This window comes from Mus caroli, unplaced genomic scaffold (assembly GCF_978045245.1).
Source record: "Mus caroli unplaced genomic scaffold, Mus_caroli_1 scaffold_18, whole genome shotgun sequence".
Classification (NCBI taxonomy): domain Eukaryota; kingdom Metazoa; phylum Chordata; class Mammalia; order Rodentia; family Muridae; genus Mus; species Mus caroli.
In genome coordinates this window covers 48178500-48199040 of record NW_028227273.1, presented here as the reverse complement: position 1 = coordinate 48199040, position 20541 = coordinate 48178500, and the positions used below count along the sequence as shown (strand labels likewise).

Genomic DNA, 20541 nt, shown 5'->3' with positions numbered 1-20541 from the left:
CCCTTCTCCAGAAAAAAAAAAAAAAAAAAAAAAAAGGAATAGAGTAGCTGCTTCCCTAGGCTGTTGGAAGGTTTAATTACTCGAGATTAATGGGTTGTGGAGACGGCTCAGTGGGCGAAGTGTCTGTTGGGCAAACAGGAGCACCCAAGTTTGGATCTCAGAGCCCAGGTAAAGAGCTCATTGGTCAGCGGGGCCAGCCAATCAGTGGTGTCAGTGAGAGGTTCTGAATCACAAAAACTATGGGTCGATAGATCAGGCCTCTCACCCCAATCCTCAGGACGCAGACGCAGAACACGCACCAAATCCCCTGGAACTGGGCTCCCAGTCAGTTTGGATGTGAACCCCTCACTGTCCTGAGTGTGGAGAGCCAAACTCAAGTCTCCTGGAGCAGCAGATGCTGCTGAGCCATCACTCCAGCCCTGGGTCCACTCTTTCAGAGCACACGGCCAATGAACTGGACAAACAGCTGGCATGCACTAAACGGTACGCAGATCAAGCTCCTGGTAGAATAGACCAAGGCCGGCCAAGACAGCATTCCTGGCAAGAAGGCAGATTCCAAGCTGGGTGGTGGTGGTGGCATACATACTTGGGAGGAAGGGGCCGGAGGAGCTCTAGGCCTGCCTGGAGAGTTTGAGATCAGCCTGGTCCTACAGAACAAGTTCCAGACCAGCCAAAACCCTGTCTTGGGGAAAAAACAAAAAAACAAAAAAAACCCCGAAATCCAAAACAAAGCACAGAACCCAAGAGAGCAAAAACCTGGTAAAACTGCTCTTGAAGAAGTGGGTCACCACGACACTGCTGCTCCATGCTAGAAAAAAAAAAGGCCACAGATTTCTTGTATGCTTATAATAAATAAATCTTTAAGAAAAATGTATGTTTTTTAAAAGAAGACATGGGGAGGGGAGGCCGCGGTGGCTAGAGAAATGGCTCAGTGATTAAGAACAGTATCTGGCCGGGCGTGGTGGCGCACGCCTTTAATCCCAGCACTCGGGAGGCAGAGGCAGGCGGATTTCTGAGTTCGAGGCCAGCCTGGTCTACAAAGTGAGCTCCAGGACAGCCAGAGCTATAAAGAGAAACCCTGTCTCGAAAAACCAAAAAAAAAAAAAAAAAAAAAAAAAAGAACAGTATCTGCTCTTGCAGAGAGCCTGGGTTTGGTTCCCAGCACCCGTGTGGTGGCTCACAACTTTATAACTCCAGTTCCAGAGGACCAGACACCTCTTCTGACCTCCCAGGGGTACCAGGCATGAATGTGGCTTATACAAATGCACACAGACGAAAACACCCACACACATAAAATAAAGATAAAGTTTAAAAGAAAAAGCAAAGCTTGCTCCTATGACCTCTACCCCCTCCTCTCATCGGCACAAGTAAATGCTAAAAGACAGCGGGAGCCGGCAGCATCCTTCTCAAAAAACAAGACAGCAGGAGAATGTCTGCCTACTGCCTACCCGGTTCAATCTCAAGAACTAAGGAGCCATCAAGACATGTGAGAACGCAGAAACATGGCCACAGGGGCCTGAGACCTGAACAAGGTCCCCAAAGCCTACGGTGTAGGAGAGAATGGCGTGTGGGAGCCACAGTCACAAACACATACAAACTGAATATGACAACAAACTGTACAAAATTATAACTAAATACATGGAACAGAAAAATGAAGAGGACCCTTCAACCTCTGGACCAGTAACTGGCTCACTGAGTGCTAGATTCACTTAGGACCCCTAAGGGAGAGCTTATCAACCACAGAATACAGTCAGGGAGGAACGGAAATAAGATGGCGGCTGGCGAGGTGGCTGCTGGGTAAAGGCAAGCCTGAGGACTGGCAGCCCACACAAAGGTGGAAGGAGAGAACCCATTCCAGAAAGCTGTCTTCAGACCTATACACACATACAAATGATAATAGTTAATCTGCCTTTTCCCTCAGACTGATGTGAGCATCACGATATAGTCTACTTTATCTTCAAAGTCTGGAAGTGTTTGTGCCATTGTGTCCAGAGAGTTAAGACCACAGGTGTGAGCCACCACACCTGGCTAAATCTGTGGGTTGGTTTTTTTTTTTGTTGTTGTTGTTGTTTTTTAATTTTTAAGATTTATTTTTAATGGTATGCGTATCTGTCTATGTGTTTGTCTATGTGTGGGTCTGTCTATGAGAGGGTCTCTGAGTGTGTATCTGTATGTGGGTCTCTGTGTGTCTGTCTGTGCGTGCATCTCTTTTTTTTTTTTTAGATTTATTTATTATTATATCTAAGTACACTGTAGCTGTCTTCAGACACACCAGAAAAGGGCGTCAGATCTTATTACAGATGGTTGCTGGGATTTGAACTCAACGGGGAAGAGCAGTCAGTGCTCTTATCCGCTGAGCCACCTCTCCAGCCCCCGCGTGCCTCTCTTTATGTGTCTATGTATGTATGTGTGTGTGTCTGTCTGGTATGGGTCTGTCTATGCTCTCTGTGTTTGTGTGTGGGTCTCTCTGTGTCTGCCTGTGCATGGATCTCTTGGTGTGTCTGTGTGTATCTCTCTGTGTATGGGTCTCTTTGTCTTTGTGTCTGTCTCTGCATGTGTCTGTCTGTGCACAGGTCTGTGTGTTTTTGTATGTCGGTGCATGGGTCTCTTGGTGTGTCTGTGTGTCTGTCTGTACCTGGGTTTGGGCATTTGCATGCAGGAGCCTATGGAGGCCCAAGGCCTCAGATTCCCCTGGAGTTGGAGTTACAGGAGGTTGGGGGGCAGGGGTTGGGAGTCACCTGACTGGGGTCCTGGGAACTGAGCCTGGATCTTCAGGAAGAGCAGGAAGCTCTCTTAACCTTTGAGTCATGTCTCTGAGCCCTCCGACTGGGTCTCTAAAGCAGTTCTGTCTGACCTGAGTGCCATCCTAGGAGGGTATGAAACCCAATCTCTGAAAATTTCCTCATCAAACTGAAGACTGCATGCAAAGCCATGCAGGACAGTGTGTAGGGACGTGCTGATGGCTATCAAGCACCTGGGGACATGCCAGAGGTAACCGGCTCCCTTCCTGTCTTGTCTTCTCACTTGTGCTTTGGAGTCAGAGTCTCACTATACAGCACAGGCTGGCCTCAAACTCACTCTGCACCCAGATGGAATGTGTGTCAAGGCCGTCCTTTGCCTCATCTTCCCCAGTACTAGGTTGCAGACTCACCATGAACACTAGAAACGCCATGCTCAGTTGTCTGTCGGCCTGCTTCTGTTCCTGTACCAGCCCGTTACCTTGAGCCTCTCTCCCGAAGCCATCCCCTTCCTGCCATTCAACTACTTCCTGTCCTTGAGAACTGAACTCAAAAGGCTTTCTCTGTCAGGAAACCTTTGTTAACCACAGCTGTCTGGCTACCTAAGGACCGGGATGTCTTCCACATCTCGCATCAAGGCCTCCCACTCGCTTCCCGTGTGTGTGTCATGCTTAGAGCCCTTCAGTCTGTAAGATCAGAGTCTCCACACACAAGTTAGAGCAACCTGCCCAAGGCCATGCCCAACCCAGCAGCCCTCCAGTGCTTGCTCTCACTGAAGCTTCAACAGTAACGACAAGGCTGGAGCAGCTGCGACGCCAGCGTGATGATGTCAAGCTACAGAGCTGGAACAAGCCACTTAATCTCCCAAAGCCTCAGTTTCTTGGTGTATGAAACAGGGACAGGAACTCACTTCAGGGGACTGCTGTGCCAGCAACCCCAGGTGACTTACTTACATAAGGCCTGGCTCTCGAGTGTGTGTCCTTGCTTGCGGCCTACTCTGGGGGATCCCTCCCCCAACCTTGATCTTACCTTCTGTTTAGTGCTGAGGGGCTGTGACTTCAACTTTTCATCCTTGTTCTTGGAAATCCTCAGGAACTGTTTGAGATCTCCCTGAGGGAAGGACCAAACACCTCTGTTAGTGAATAGCCCAGCTATGGGTTCTGAAGCATCTGCCCGAGCTTGCAGAGTCCCTGCTGGGAGACACTGACAAGCCCTGACCTGAATGTGGACCCAGACACACACACACACACACACACACACACACACACACACACACACACCATACTAGCAGAAAAACACACAATGCTCACAAGAAGGCTGAGAACATCCCTTCCCTGATGCTCCACACACAGCAGCTGTGTAAAGACCAAGAAGTCGGGGCCTAGCAAACACAGAAGTGGATGATCACAGTCAGCTATTGGATGGATCACACGGCCCCCAATGGAGGAGCTAGAGAAATTACCCAAGGAGCTAAAGGGAACTGCAACCCTATAGGTGGAACAACAATATGAACTAACCAGTACCCCGGAGCTCGTCTCTAGCTGCATATGTATCAAAAGATGGCCTAGTCGGCCATCACTGCAAAGAGAGGCCCATTGGACTTGCAAACTTTATATGCCCCAGTACAGGGGAACCCCAGGGCCAAAAAGGGGGAGTGGGTGGGTAGGGGATTGGGGGGGTGGGTATGGGGGACTTTTGGGATAGCATTGAAAATGTAAGCGAGGAAAATACCTAATAAAAAAATAAATTAAAAAAAAAAAAAGACCAAGAAGACCAAAATCTAGCAAAGATGGGGAAGGCAGAAACACGGCTGACCACAGGATGAGACTTGGTGGATAGGCTGGTGATCAGGCTGACACCTGAGCCAGGAGAGAAACCGGGTAAGGAGAGGAGAGGGGAAGTGAAAGGAGATAAAAGAAGAGAGGGAGGGAGAGAGGGTTGAGAGGAGGGGAGGAGGTAGGAAGGAAAGAAAAAGGAAGGGAGAGGAGACTGGAAGGGAAGAGAGAAGGCCAGCCAGGTTCAGACAAGCATGTTCTCAAGTGGTGGCAAGTCTTGAGGCAGAAAGAACAAAGCAAAGAAATCCAGTTGGCAGGACCCGAAGGGCATCCAGGCAGGGTACAAAGAAGCCCCAGAATTTAAGATTGACCTCCAGAAAGACGGGAGGAGCGGAATACAGGTAAAGGCAGGGCGGTTAGGGAGGGCTGGGAGGCAGGTTATGCAAGTAGGAGGAGGCAAGCTCTGTCTGCAACCAGCAGAAGCCAAGACCCCTGTGGTGCCCCAGTCCTGGCCCCCCTCCCATGGGCCGGCACCCCAAGACATACCAGGTCCACATACTCCAGCACCATGTAGTGGGGCTCAGCCTCCCGGCACAGCCCCAGAAGCCGCACCACGTTGGCATGGTTCAGCTTCCCGAACATCTCCACCTCCCTCCGGAAGTCCAGCTGTTGTTGCTCATCCTTGCTCTGCAGGCTCTTCACGAGGACCAGGGTCTCCGTTGCGCCTTCCTCTATGCCCTGCGCCTTTGCCAGGAACACCTCCCCGAACTCGCTTTTCCCTGTGGGTATAGAGCCGAGTTGGCGAAAGAAGCCACTGAGTGAGAGAGACGCAGCCGCCGTGGCCTTTCTTAGAGCACAAGCCCTCGCTGTGCTCTAAGCCATTAGGCAGGTGACTCATTGCTCCACCCCAAAAGTTTTGCTATACTTAAAAACAAAAACACCCTCAGAACAAATCTATAATTTCTCAAATATTTTTTCCCTAGGAAAAAAAAGCAAATTTAGCTTAAAAAAAAAAAAGAATCATTTTCAGGAGTACCAAGTAAACAATACTTGGGGGCTAGAACGCTGGTTCAGAGGTTAAGAGCATTGGCCGCTCTTCCAGACGTTCTGAGTTCAATTCCCAGCCACCACTTGGTGGCTCATAGCCATCTATAATGGAATCTGATGCCCTCTTCTGGTGTACAGACAAGCATGCAGACAGAGTACTCATTCATAGACGTAAATAAGTAAATTTAGTATTTACTAAATTGGAACCACCTCAGCCCATTACCCAGACTCAAAACCAGTGTCCTGCAGCAAAGTTGGGGCAGCAGTAGGCAAGGCGGCATACCTAGAGTGGTGATGGGCTGCAGGCTGGCCCTCGGGAAATGCATCTTATCACCGGTGCTGTGGCGCTTGTTGGTGGCTGGAGGGCCAGAGCCCAAGCTGGTCAATGCCACTTCTTCCTGGATCTCTGCTGATGGCTGGCCATTCTGCAAAGGCCCACCTGGGAACACGGGGTCAGGGGATAAATTCCCTGCATACTGTAAAGAGCTCAGTCCCCACGTCCTGTGGTGTGTTATATTGGGTCCCCTCTTGTCTGTCCCTCACACCACCACTATCACCTTGCTTCCTGCCAGCTTGAGTCCAATCACACATAAAATAGCTATCTCCACAGATAACCTGATGGGGCTTAGGGGCTGGCTGCAGACCCTGAGTGTGACCATTTATCGGTGCAGACGATTAGGAGGCATGAAATGAGCTTGGTGTGGGACTCTAATCTCAATCGCTGGACCCCTTGCACGCAAAGGGTAAATCACCACACACTGTTCCTGACCGCCTAAACTGAGTGGAGACCCAGCAATGCCCTCAGAGAACACCTAGTGATGAGAGGGAAAAGATGGACAGATTGTCCCTGGAGGCTGACAACTGAAAAGACGTGTAATCGACACATGTAGACGCATGCCAAATTTATCTGTGCTTTCCTGGTGGGAGGGAAGGCTGACCCAAGAGGCTTGACTGATGAGGGAGTCCCAAGCCGTTGAGAAGCCAAGGCCCTGAGAATGGACCAACTCTAGGTTTGCAGCCAGAGGAGAGGCAGCCTCAGCTCCAGACCTCAAATCCACAGCTGGCATGGGAGGGTGCTCTGTACCCAGACCGGTCCACCTTCCGCTACAGGGGGACCCACCATTGAGGCACTCCATCTCTGGCTCCTCCCCCTCAGGCTGTTTCTGCAGCCGCTTGGCTTTACACCGTTTCTTGCAGTAGAACATGAGGCCCAGGACCGCGATGATGTAGGCTACAGCTGCGCCCACCGACAGCCCGATGGTCTGGATCATCTTGTATGGGGGAGGGCTACCTGGGCCCTCTGAGTCTTCCATCACTGGCTTGTCTAAGAGACACATGGAGACGTCAGGACAGGGGCGACTTAAGCAAACTAGCCCTCAAATCTCCAGCCCAGATATATGACAACCTCTAGACCCAGGGCATATCCTTTCCTTCTCTGGCTGACTCAGTCCTGTGAGCTAACCCTGGAGAGGACACGGGGAAGCTTCTGGCTTAACATCCCAGTTAAGACTCAGCTCAGATTGAGTTCCTGCATTGCTAGTCTACTGGCTTTCAATGACTCAGAAGACAGAGGTCCCATGAGTCACTTGGGTGAGCGTCAACAGCTTCAAGCAAGAGGTCCCACACAACATTTTCTATGAGATATGTTACTAGGAAACCAATTCCGCAGAATGGAGATGTTTGTGGGAAAGTTTGTGAACTTTCTTCCCCTTTAACCTCTCTCTTCTGTAGCCACAGTGACAACTTCTCCAAGGGACAGAGATCACTAGGGCAGGTGTGGCCTATGGCTGTTAACCTGTCGTCATCTCTGGGCCTCCTGCATTCTGCCCCGGTCTCCTCTCCACTTGCAAAAGTTCCAAGTTTTTGATTCTTTTCTTTTGTTTGAGACAATGTCTCACTCCATAGCCCAGGTTATCTTGGAATTCACTATCTAACCCTGACTAGCCTTGAAGTCATGACAATCCTATCTCGGTCTCAGGGCTTGAACTCATGATAATCCTCCTGTCTCAGAATCCAAGATCCAGCATTACAAGAATGAACTCCCAAAGGTCCACGTGTTGAAGGCTTAGTCCCCAGCCTATGCTGCTGCTGGGAAGCAGTGAGACCTTCAGAAGATGGGACTGAGTGGAAGAGAGCTAGGGCATGGGGAGGTGCCCTTCAAGGGGAAACTGAGGCATAGCTCATTCCTCTCTTTTTGCACCCCACTCAACACATGAGAAACAAGATGTCTTCTGACACATGCTCTCTGCCACCATGTACTATGCTGCCACAGACCCAGAGCAACGAGGCCTAAGCAGCAAGGCTGAAGGCTCTGAGACTGTGAGCCTAAAACCCGGTCTCTGTATAAGTAAACAAGAGAGCGAGGCATTAGAGAGAGCTGAATGTCCTTAAGCGGCCCAAATACACACAACTCGGCTGTGGAATGCTAGGTGAATGACAATCCAGCAAGCAGTCCTATTGAAATGTCTTCTCTGTTCAGGATGTCAGTACCTGTGAGATGAGAAAGGATTCTACCCTCTCCCCTAGAGGGCGCCCTTCCCAGGCCCATACCCACGACTAAGAGCGGGGCCTCTGTGTGCCTGATGTTACAGCTGTTGCCAGCGATGCAGGTGTAGGAGCCTGAGTCCTCAGGGGCCACGTCATGGATCACCAGGGAACCGTTCTGGAAGATGTGCATCCTGTCGTGAAGAGAAGCCACAGCGATGGTCACCTGGCCAGCCCCCAAGGAGCTAGCATCCCAGGAAAGGTGAAGTCGGTGTGGAAGGGAGGCAGCCCTACCTGGGTCCCAGCTTGGTAGGGTCCAGGATCCGGTCTTTGCCTTTCCACTGAATGAGAGGCTTGGGGTCGCCCTGAGCCTCACACCGCAGCAGTGCTGTGTGGCCCTGGTACACAGTTGTACGCTCAGGTTCCACCTTGAAGGTGATGAAAACTGCACAGGAAGAGACCAGGGAGGATTGGGAAGTAGTGAGCGATGGAGCTGTCGGACGGTAGGTTGTTACCCACAGGCCCTGTCAACGCCAGCTCCCGGGGAACTGCCGCAGTCGCACCTGCCACCGTCAGCTGGACATGAGCGCGGATCTGGCCCTGTGGCTCGTTGGATGCAATGCAAGTGTAGTTGCCAGCGTCATCTCGGGTCACTCGGGCAAAGTGTAGGGTTCCAGCATTGTCTGTCACCCATTCAGGGAGGCTACTTCCATCTGCAGAGATAGGAGAAATCACAATCATGTCACAGGCTAGAATGACGGGAATGGCTGAGAAGGCCCTCGGGTTACTCGTCTCTACTCCAAACAAGCCCTGGACCCTCCTACTCACAGGCGCGGTCCAAAGCCCCCTGTTACTCACAGGCACCGTCCAAAACCGCCTGTTATTTACTTCTTCTTCTCCACTTTTTCAGGCTTCCCTCTTTTACAGCTCCAGAACATTTCACTTGTGCTAAATGAGACATCTGACCAGGCCGCTGCCGGCCTCATCCTCACCTCACAGCTCCTTACTCCTCCCTCCTGAGCCTAGATCCACCAGGACCCCACTTCTACCAGAAAGATTCGAGATCTGATCGAGGGAGCCCTCTGTCAATGCTACAACCCCCCTCTCACTCCGCGGCTGGTGCAAATGTGAAACCGGTCCAGCCTTTTTAAGAACAATTTGGCGGCTCATATACGTGGTTATAAAAATGTTCATGCCATTTTATAGATATATTATACATTTACTTTATATTGTTTATATATTTATTTTATATTACTTATATATTATGTAGTTATTTAAATATATAAACAATATATTATGATTTATTATATTATATACTTGTAATTATATAGTATGTATTAATGTTATATATTGTATGTGAATATTATATGTATAACATAAAATATTACACACACACACACACACACACACACACACACATCCACTTCTGGGATTCTTTGCCAAAGGAAATCAATCCAGAAAAATAAAGCCCACTACCTCTGGGATTGGAATCCATAGAGCAATAAGGAGGGGCAACAATCCAAGTCTCTAACACTTAGAGAATACTCAAGTAAATGAGAATGGATCCAATTATGAGATTGTTACTACTATAGTTGAGACTGATACTATGTACAACAAAGACAAAGGAGAGGGCTGGTGAGATGGCTCAGTGGGTAAGAGCACCCGACTGCTCTTCCAAAGGTCCGAAGTTCAAATCCCAGCAACCACATGGTGGCTCACAACCACCCATAATGAGAACTGATGCCCTCTTCTGTTGCGTCTGAAGACAGCTACAGTGTACTTACATATAATAAATAAATAAATCTTTAAAAAAAAAAGACAAAAGGAGAAATGCTTAATAATGTTAAATTAAAAATCATGTTAAGCACTGGGTATGGTAGCACACTTCAATCCTAGAACTCAGGAGACAGAGGCAGCCAGCTCTATGTTTGAGAACAGCCTGGTCTACAAGAACAGCTCGCTCGCTCCACCTCTCAGCCAGGGCTAAACAGTGAAATCTTGCTTCAAAAAGACAAAGGGTGGGGGAGGGGAGCTGGAGAAACAGCAGAGCAGTTACGGGCAAAGGCTGTCCTTCCAGGTCTCAGGTTGGACCCTTAGCATCCACAGCACGGCATGGCGTCTCACAACCTTCTCTAGCTTCTGTATCCCTAGTCTCCTGGATCTGATGCCTTCACTGGCCTCTGCAGGCACTACACTCCCACCACGCCCAGACACACCTTCGGGCAAAACACCCGGACACATAAAGGGAAAAAAAAACAAAAAGAACCAATAAAAACCCACATATACTCTGAGCTTGGTGGTCCGTGTCTTAAATCCCAGCACCTGGGGAAGCAGAGGCAGGTGGGTCCCTGGGAGTTGGAGGGGCAGTCTGCTCTACATAATGAGACCGTCTCCGAAGACGAAAAGCCAAAAAGGTCAGGTGCATGGGTGCGGGTGCACACCTATAATCACAGTACTTGGAAAGCCGAGGCAGAATGAGCGTTCAAGGTTAGACCGGGCTGGACAGTGAGTTCCAGGACTGCTAAAACTATATAGTAAAACCTTATCTATGACAATTAACAAACTGAACTAATTAATTAAATAATTAAAAACTTAAAAAAAAAATAGTGTTTTAAAAATGGCTCTGGGGGCTGGTGAGATGGCTCAGTGGGTAAGAGCACCGGACTGCTCTTCCGAAGGTCCAGAGTTCAAATCCCAGCAACCACATGGTGGCTCACAACCATCCGTAACGAGATCTGGCGCCCTCTTCTGGAGTGTCTGAAGACAGCTACAGTGTACTTACATATAATAAATAAATAAATCTTAAAAAAAAATGGCTCTGTATAAGCAGCTTGCCTGGCAGACTGAAGGTCACAGGTTCAACCCCGACGACTCTACTAACTCAAATAAACAAAACAAGTACATCTTTGCTCAGGAAGAGTTAATACGTAAAAGTTGTATATATAATAAAATTACTATGCAAGAGTAAGAGAGTCACAGGAGACAGACATAAAGATGGCAGATGGTGCAGTGATTTGTACACCCCCGCACAATGCTTATCAGACTCCATGCTACTTTAATGCTGGCCATAAGGGGTCTCGACACCCCTGCCTTGACAACTCACCCACCTGCCAGTCGCTGTCTGTGCTGCCAGCACTGTCCTCTTGACCCCTCTGGGGTTATAGCTTTCCCTTCTCTACTGGACTACATTAATCAGTCATTTCTGGTTTCTCCCAACAATTCCAGGTGCAGGCTGGACACTCCCCTGTTCCTCTTTGCTCGCTCTAGAACCTGTGTCACATGGTACTCACCTGCCCGTACCCACTTAACCGTGGGCTTCTCCCGGCCAGTGGCTGAGCAGGGCACCGTAGCCTCCTTATCAAACTCCATGCACTGCTGTGGCTGCGGTGGTGGCGTGAACTTGAGTTTTTCTGGGTTAGTTGGGAAAGAGAGGAGGAATCATTGAAACAAGAAGAAAGAGGCAGGGCCATCCCTGTCACCCCCTTGCCTACACAAGTTAAGTATTCTCCAACATAACACATTTGCCAACTCACCCAGCACCTGGACTCGGGCCTGGGCCTCAATGCTGCCGGCTGGGGTACTGCTCACGCAACGGTACAATGTCCCATCATACACCTCCACACTATTGATGCGCAAGGTACCATTCTTCGAAACTTCGAACCTCGAGTCCTGCGGGGCAGACTTGAGTAGCCGAGGGCTAGTTCTATCTCCCTGAGGGCAGCCTCAGGGCTGAGAGAGGTCTGGGGCTAAGCACTGATAAAGGCTGTGGGAGACCATCCACCAAGGAGCCATTCTTTCTCACCTCTGAGATCAGCATCTGGTTCCTGTACCAGATCACAGTGGGCTTCGGTGTGGCCTGTGTCAGACAGTGCAAGTAGCCAGGCTTGCCCTCTTCCAGCTGGCTGTCTTGGGGCTTCCTAAGCCACGTGGGTACAGCTAGAGGGACAACGAGACACAGGTAAAGCTAAGCAACAGGCTTCCAAAACAGACATCTCAATCACAGAGTTCTAAGTCACTGGGACTCCTGAATTCAGAGTTCCCAGGCTGCTCAGGTGACACGCCCAGGCCTGGGGCCAGCCCTTTCTGATCCCTTTATTCCATCCATAATAAACACCCAAGGTGCATTCCTCTACCCATGGTCCGGCTAGGAAAACCAAAATTCAAAGAAGTAATGGCCACTGCTACCACAAGAGGAAGAGGATCCACACTTTTGCTTTGTGACTTGGGAGGCAGAGGCAGGCAGATCTCTGAGTTTGAGGCCAGCCTGGTCTACAGAGTGAGTTCCAGGACAGCCAGGGCTACACAGAGAAACCCTGTCTCAAAAAAACCAAAGGAAAAAAGAAAGAAGGAGGAGGAGGAGGAAGAGAAGGAAGCAGCAGCAGCAGCTGGGGCCTAGCTGGAGGGTGGTCACTAAGGGTCTTCAAAGTCACACATGTCTTTGAAGAACATGACTTGTTCCCCAACCCTTCCTCTCTTTGTACCCTCCCACTCCACCGTGCTTCCTGCCAACCAAATGTTCTGCCTCCCCTTAGACCCAAAACAATGGATGCAACAGACCATGGAGTGAAACCTTTGAAACAGTGAGCCAAACACAAACCCTTCCATTTGTACATCACTCCGACATCTGTCACAGCGAGACCGATGCACTCGGTCCTCAGAGCTGTTCCGTTAGAGCTGCGTTAGCTCCCTACATAAGCTCCTCCGTCTTATGACCAGGCAACCCCAACCATACACCTCCTGACTCATGGCACCTCCCCACAGCAGGAACTGTCTGTCTCCTGGAATTTCCAAATGGATAGGCAGAGGCATCCAGGCTTCACGTACATAGAAAACTCATTCCCTCCAAAAACCTGCTTCTCCTATCTCATGCTGTGCTAGCTGCCTAGCTCCGTCCTATCCTATTCTGTGTTCTCTATCTCGGGAGGAACCACTGTTTCCCAGGCAACTGCGGAAGCCACAGGTCCAGTCTTGACTTACATGTCCCCGAGGCCAGGCGAGGGGACAGTTCTGTGCACTGTGTACCCAGATGCTGATCATTACTGTCCCCAGAGCTCTGGCTGCAGTCGGACCTGGCACTGCCAAGCATCTTCTGTCTCAATGCTGTGTACAAATTGCTTCCCATCACCTCTGACTGGTTAATAAGAAGCTGATCAGCCAATAGCTGGGCAGGAGAGGAGGGCGCGGGACTTCTGAGCTCAGTGAGTAGGTCCCAGGTGGAAAGAGGGAAGGAGGGTCGCCAGAAGAGAATTACCATGCAGAGACAGACAGAGCAAGAGCAAGCAGGGCAAGGCTAAGGCCGGCAGGTAACAGGCACATGACTGGGTAGTAGGCGGCATGATCGCGTCAGAATAGATGAGAGCCTGCCAAGCCATAATACTGCAAGAAGCTTTTAAATAAATGCATCAGGTCTCCGTGTGATTATGTCAGAGCAAGGGTAAGCATAGAAAAGCCCATACATTAAAGGCCATCACTTTTATTCTACACCAATCCTACTTATTTAAGCTCTGAAAGTGGACCGTGCTTTAGCCAACTCTCATGTCTATTGCTTCACCTCTGCTCAGGTTCATTCAATATTCCCTGGGCATCTACTAATTGCTCTCCCTACTTAGACTTTTCCTTGTTCCGAGCCAGGGTCTTACTATGCATCCCTGGCTGTCCTGGAACTCTTTGTGTAGACTAAGCTGGCTTTGAACTCACAGAGTTCCACCTGCTGCTTCTGCCTCTGACTGCCAGAATTAAAGGCGCGCACCACTATGCCCGCTCCTAATTATACTCCTATATAAAAAAAAAAAATTAAAGGAGAGGGGGGCTTCCCAGCACTTGGAAAGGAGAAGCAGTTGGATGTCTGAGTTTAAGGCCAGGCTGACTTCCATAGTGAGTTCTGAGCTGGCCAGGGTCACACAATGCATGTGTGCCAATCCAACACAACTTGCAGGGCCACTCTCTCCTCTCACGGTGGGTCTCAGGGATTGAACTCAGGCTGTCAGACTTGGTCTTCTCAGCACAGCTGGAATGATCTGAAAAGCCAGTCTTCCACTTACAAGTGAGACAGAGTGTTTTTACAGCCATAGGCAGCTACCCGGGCCTTTTCATCTCCTTTGAATGTGACAGCCACACATTCTCCATCAAGAGGCAGTCTATCTCTATTTCCTGGATGCTGGGCGGCCTGAGCCTGGCTTTGCCTTATACAGTCCACTTTGGCTTTCTTGGAATCCAGTTCCTACTGTGAGCAAACCTGGCCTAGTCAGGCACGTGAAGACTATCAGAGAGCAGCCGGCCACTAGATGTGAGCCAACTGACTGGCCCCCTCCAGCAGCACTGTGGAGTGTCTGAGCCCTCGAAGGTGAATCCCACCCCAGCAAACCAAAGTACACCCAAGGTCGTTCCAAGCCACCGGGGCCAAGAACCACTTGATATGAGGTGCCGGGTAAGTGATACACTTCTGTGAGAGCTGAAGTCCTCACAGATTCTTACAGGACTCCACCTGGGAGACAACCTTACCCCCGCTCACCAGCACGCAGTCTACTGAAGCCGGGCTGCCTCCTGTTGTTTCTCAATTCACACACTTAACTTCCAGCCAGGATTCACCCTTAGTTGAAGTACTAGCCCAGTGCCACCTTCTAGAGTCTTCCCTAACCTCCCTCCACCCCTTCCCATCTCAACACTTTTTCTTCTGTTATTTTTCTGTGTAGTTGAACTGCAACGTAAAATGATGGATTTAGTGGGGCTGGGGAGGATGGCTCAGTGAATAAGAGCCCTGGCTGCTCTTGCAGGGGATCTAGGTTCAGTTCCCAGCACCTACATGGCAACTCAACCAGCAGTTACTCCAAGAGAGGAGCTCCAATGCTCTCTTCTGGCCTCTATGGACACCAGGCATGCGTGTGGTGCAAAGACTTACGGACAGACACAACACTCATCCACACAGAACAAAGTTACTGAAGTTCTGTGATTGCCCAGTAAGCTGTTTTTCACACTCGTTGGCTCTCCCCTGTCAGAATATAAGTTACAGGGGTATGCAGAGGTGTGTGTGTGTGTGTGTGTGTCTGTGTGTGTGTGTTTTCCTGGTGGCCACATTCCTGGTACTGAGGACTGTGCCCTAGCGTAAAGGGGTCACTCAACAAGTGGCTGAGCAAGGTCTCAGAACCCAGCTTCCTTGGACTTACACTGCACAGCTCCATGCTTGATCCAGCCTTGCCTCATGCGCTACTCCCGAATCTCCTAAGAGCACCCATCACGGCTCTGTCACTCTGTCAAGTGACCGACCGAGGCCAGCAGTTCACAAACATAAACATGCAAAGCCTGAGGTTGGGTGTTCTGAGTGTCCCAAGCATCCCCAACTGCCGAGGCCCACGCAGGAGGAGCGACAAATGGCTTTAGAACTCACAGACTGCAATGCGGCCCATGGGTGACCACAGCCACGTGGGTGAGCCTCGGTGTGGCCCCGAGGACCACGGGTCTTGAGGACTTCCCACTGTTACAGAGTTCTGCTCTGCTTGCTGCCCTCGCATCCCTCTTAATCTAAGAATTGTATGAAAACTCTAAGGAGCTTCCAGTCCCTCACTGGACAGCATCTCTGGCCCTCACAGTAACAATGCTGAGCTCTTTCACGCCCTGCTGCTGGGGCAGATTAATCATTCAACCATCTCCATAGAGAAGAACTTAGAGACGCAGATGGTCAGCTATAACTAGCACCCTTAGAAAACATTTGGAAAAATAAAATTGTTAGTGAAGCTAGGCTGAGATGTTTTTACTACTGGCTCTGATGTAGTAAATCTTAGGGAACAATCTGACATTGAGAAAGGCACACTCTTATTAGTTAAGCTAGGGACTGTTTATGGTCAGGGAACATGAACAATGGCAGCCCTGGCTGGCATGTCTCACTGAGGCGGGACTGAATGATTTCTTAGACTCATTTTTGTCCTCAGCCTTCTGATATGATTTCTTAAAGAATTACTGATGAGTAGATATGTATTCTGGGCATTTAAGGTAGAAAAGGCTGATTTTTATATAGAAGTTTAGATTTGTGACTCTTTTAAGATTCTTACAACATTACTTTTTTTTTTTTTAATTTTTTTTAGGTTTTTCAAGACAGGGTTTCTCTGTGTAGCCCTGGCTGTCCTGGATCTCACTCTGTAGATCAGGCTGGCCTCGAACTCAGAAATTCGCCTGCCTCTACCTCCCAAGTGTTGGGATTGAAGGCATGCGCCACCACTGCCTGGCTCACAAAATTACTTTTAAAGATTAATAATAAAATAATTACACCTTTCTTTGTAACTGCAAATTGTCTACTGCTAGTGAGAGAAACTGGCTGAGAAGACTCCCTTGCTTGCTTACACTATGTTAATCTATAACAAGTTGCTTAGTTACGAATGTACGTGGATTTTGGGGACTAATCTGTTTGCTTTGCCTTTACTATGGTAATGTTATGTCTTATAGAGATATTGGATAACAAATTATATTTTATAATCATTTACTAGTAAAAAAACAAAACATAACACACTCTAATTTTATGCTGCTTGAGAGATTTTGCTGGGACAGAGAAGCTATGGCAGAAAGAATATAGTGTGGAGGGCTGGGCCATGGCTCCTTCCAGCCATCAACTGTGTGCATGTATGCATATGTGTAAGGTTTGTGTGAATGGGGTTGGCATGTTGTTTCTTCTCCCCATCAACCATGACTATGTGTATGTATGTATGTGTGTAAAGCTTGTCTAGGCATGTTTGGAGCTTGCTCCATCCATCGTGTGTGTGTGTGTGTGTGTGTGTGTGTGTGTGTGTGTGAAATGCTTGGAGCCTACTTGCTGGAGCTTTGCTCTAACCATTCTATGTGTGAATGTGTATATGTGTGTACTTCTGTATTAGGTATGTATGTATGTATGTATGCATGCATGCATGTATGTATTTATGTGTATAAAGTTATTGGACTCTGCCTTTTGCTTTATCCACTCTGTCTCTGTGTGTGTTTGTGTGTGTGTGTGAATTTTCTTTCTTCCCTTTCCTTTCTCATCTGCCCCACAGAGTGAAGGGTTCTTTCTACTGGCCACAGGGAGCGCCAGCCCCAGTAAGTTAAGCTTTGTCCCCCAGAGGAAAGTCTGCTGAGTGGCTTCTCTAATCTCTGGCTGCCACTGGCCATCCCCATTGGTGGCTCTGAGCACTGACTCCCAACGGCTGTCTGTCTCAGTTTACCCACCCCTTGGATGCCAAAGCTGGTCACTAGTACCAAACAAAGCAGATGACCTCCAGATCCCGATCAGGGCTCGCCCTACAGCTCTCATCTCTTTATAAGTTGCTGTGTGAGCATGCTCTGCACCTTAACTGTGAGCTGAGGCTTTTCACCTGAACCAGGCGCCCCAGTGCAAAGCAGTATGTCTTCTGATGTATGCATTCTTCATCCTGAAACAGGCTTTCCCATAGCTGAGGCTGTCCTTGAACACCTGATCCTCCCGACTCCTCCATCTGAGTACTCGGGTCTTAGGACGTTATTCTCAGCATCCACGGCACTGGGCAGCACACGAGTGCTTTGGGCGTGGCAGACAAGTACTCAGTCTACAAGCTGTGAGCTACATCCCTGGCCCAATCTCATTATCCTTATGGGAAGGATGCCATCAAAATGTCACCTTTTAAAAGTTTTAAGATGTATTTTTATTTTGCATATATATGAGTGGTTTGGGTCTGCACGAATTTGCATAAACAACAGCAACAACAAACTCCTGCCTTGCTCTGACTGAAGGATTTCCAGGACTGCTGTCTGCTCCTGAACTGTGTTTTAAGTATGTGTGCCCTTTGCTTGCATTCTGTATTAACAAGTAAGGAAAGAACCACTTACTGCTGAGCATGTTGGTATTGTCCCCCTTTTTCTCCTGGGAACATATGAAGCAAGTTATTCTTTTTTTTTTTTTTTAATTTTTTTTTTTAAAGATTTATTTATTTATTATATGTAAGTACACTGTAGCTGTCTTCAGACATTCCAGAAGAGGGCGCCAGATCTCGTTGCAGATGGCTGTGAGCCACCATGTGGTTGCTGGGATTTGAACCCTGGACCTTTGGAAGAGCAGTCGGGCGCTCTTACCCACTAAGCCATCTCACCAGCTTTACAAAGCCTCTCTCTATGTCTGGCTCCCCACAATCACATGACCAATATTCCCACGGCTACAGACCTCAGAACCTAGAGAGAGCCACAGGTGGGCACCGGGGAAGCCTCTATCCATTGCACCCTGTCCCAAAACCTCCCAGGCTCACCCTACAGGGAAAAAGTACTCACTGGCCACTGTGATATTGACATCCTGTCGCCGCTGACCAGCCAGGTTGGCTGCATGGCAGGTGTAGACACCAGCGTCACTCTCAGAGATGGTGACAAACACAAGCTCAAGGCCCTTCTGGTGGACCCTGCCGTGGGCAGGAAGACGGACTCCAGCATGCTCCCACCAGACACTGGGTGTAGGCAGGCCCTGGGGGGCTGGGCAGGCGACTCGTTCCTCATTACCAGCTATGAACACCCGTGGTTCGAACGGCAGCATGTCTTCAATCTCTGCAGAGACAGGCGTCAAAGGGAAACTGCTTGACTGCCTTGAGCATCTGGGTATGTGATATTTCATAAGAAACCTAGGCTCCCTCCGGCCACAGTTCCTCCTCCCTGCATCTCCTCTTCTAGCCCAGCAGCCTCCCCGCTTCCTCTCTTAGCTCTCTAAGCTGCTTTCTAATTCAAACACGAGCCCTAAATCCCCCGGAGCAACCAACATTGGATGCGGTGCCTACCTCAGCACCAGAGACCCACCTGCCAGGTGGAGAGTGGCTTCCAGGACAATGGGTGGGCCCCTCTGTCCCTGACCGATGCAACGGTAGACTCCTGCATTCCGTGGCCGGACTTGGGTCAGCAGCAGAGAGCCGTTGGCAAACACCACAGCTCTGCGGAGGTGAGGGGGACTGTGGAGGGAAGAGAATCCAGTCTGGAAGAGGCCCTAGGCCCCCTTCAGAAACAGGATGTAGTGAATTTCATGATGCAAGGGTCTGTGTCCTGAGAAGGGTCTGTGTTATGTGCACCTGTCCATGTGTGTGTGTGTGTGTGTGTGTGTGTGTAGGTATGTGTATTTTTAAGTTGTTCTCATTTTAAATTTTATTTTTATTTTAGAAGTGTTTGCATGCATGTCTATAGTTACACCCCATGCATGCTTAGGGTAGCAGAGACCAGAGCGAGTGTCGGATGCTCTGGAACTGTAATTACAGACAGTGTGGGCTACCATGTCGGTGCTTAGCGCCAAGTCCAGATGCTCCGCCAGAGCCAGCATGTGGTCTTAACAACAGGCCCGTCCCTGGCTGGCCTGGAACTCTCTATGTAAAACAGGCTGGCCTAGGACTCACAAAACCCCTGGTCTCTGCCTCCTGAATTCTGGGATAAAGGGTGTGCACTCTCACATTTGGCAGCCCCCTTCCTTCCTTCCTTTTCTTTTCTTTTAGTTTTTCAAGACAGGGCTTCTCTGTCTTGGCTGTCCTGGAACTCACTCTGTAGACCAGGCTGGCCTCGAACTCAGAAATCCGCCTGCCTCTGCCTCCCAAGTGATGGAAGTAAAGCTGTGTACCACCATGGTTTTTAAATTTGATGTGCACCAGTATTTTGCTGACATTTAAGTCTGTGCACCACATGCATGCCTGGTTCCTGGAGCGGACAAAAGAGGGCCTCAGATCCCCTGAAACTGGAGTTACAGGTGGCTCTGAGCTGAAAAATCAAACCTGGTTCCCCTGGAGGAACAACCGGTGTTCTTAACCACTGGGCTATCTTTCCAGGATGGCTTCAAACTTACTATATTACCCAAGCTAGACTTTACCTAAAGAGTGGCCGAAATTTGTGTGCGTGGGGTGTGTGTGTGTGTGTATGTGTGCAATGTGAGAGTGTAGCATGTTGTGAGTGTGTGTGTGTGTGTGTGTGTGTGTGTGTACATGTCTGGGTCAAAGGTTAATGTCAGATGTCTCATCGCTTCACCCTACATTATGAGACAGGGTCCCTCACTCTCTCTACCTGGGGTTTACCATTTCAGCTTGACTGGCTGGCCAACAAGCCCCCAGATCTCTGCCCCTCAGCACCGGGTTACACATGTCTACTGCCACACCTAGCGTTCTGACACAGGCACTGGGGATCTGAACACAGGTTTTAACGCCTGCTCACGGTGGTGATGTGAATAGATTTGGCCCCCATAAACTCATGTGTGTGAATGCTTGCCTCATTAAGAATGGCACCATTAGGAGGTGTGGCCTTGTTGGAGGCAGTGTACACTGTGGAAGTGGGCTTTGAGGTCTCCTATGCTCAAGCTACACCCAGTGTGGCATACAGTCCCGCAATAGAACCCAAGCTAAAACACCCATCAATCACATGACCCAACAAGCCCCTGACCTCAAACTTTACATTCTCCTGCCTCATCTTCTTAGGATTATGGGCACGAGTCACCCCACTCAGTTTGTAGGCGCGTTTTCCAACCACAAGAAACTCAACCTTGGGGAAGGAGG

The 20541-nt window shown here is 49.3% G+C and overlaps 1 protein-coding gene across 1 annotated transcript in view; it reads right to left on the bottom strand.

The window, feature by feature from the left end:
- The window catches only part of Ptk7 (protein tyrosine kinase 7 (inactive)), a 68925-nt gene that overhangs the window by 3722 nt on the left and 44662 nt on the right, over positions 1 to 20541 (bottom strand). Inside the window, exons 6-17 of the mRNA XM_021186463.2 lie at positions 18818 to 18966; positions 18305 to 18571; positions 11847 to 11980; positions 11578 to 11713; positions 11335 to 11454; positions 8608 to 8757; positions 8339 to 8489; positions 8111 to 8238; positions 6681 to 6884; positions 5844 to 5999; positions 5060 to 5292; positions 3768 to 3848 (exon numbers count right to left, since the gene is read on the bottom strand). Coding sequence (XP_021042122.1) covers positions 3768 to 3848; positions 5060 to 5292; positions 5844 to 5999; positions 6681 to 6884; positions 8111 to 8238; positions 8339 to 8489; positions 8608 to 8757; positions 11335 to 11454; positions 11578 to 11713; positions 11847 to 11980; positions 18305 to 18571; positions 18818 to 18966 — 1909 coding nt within the window. The remainder of the gene's footprint in view (positions 1 to 3767; positions 3849 to 5059; positions 5293 to 5843; positions 6000 to 6680; positions 6885 to 8110; positions 8239 to 8338; positions 8490 to 8607; positions 8758 to 11334; positions 11455 to 11577; positions 11714 to 11846; positions 11981 to 18304; positions 18572 to 18817; positions 18967 to 20541) is intronic.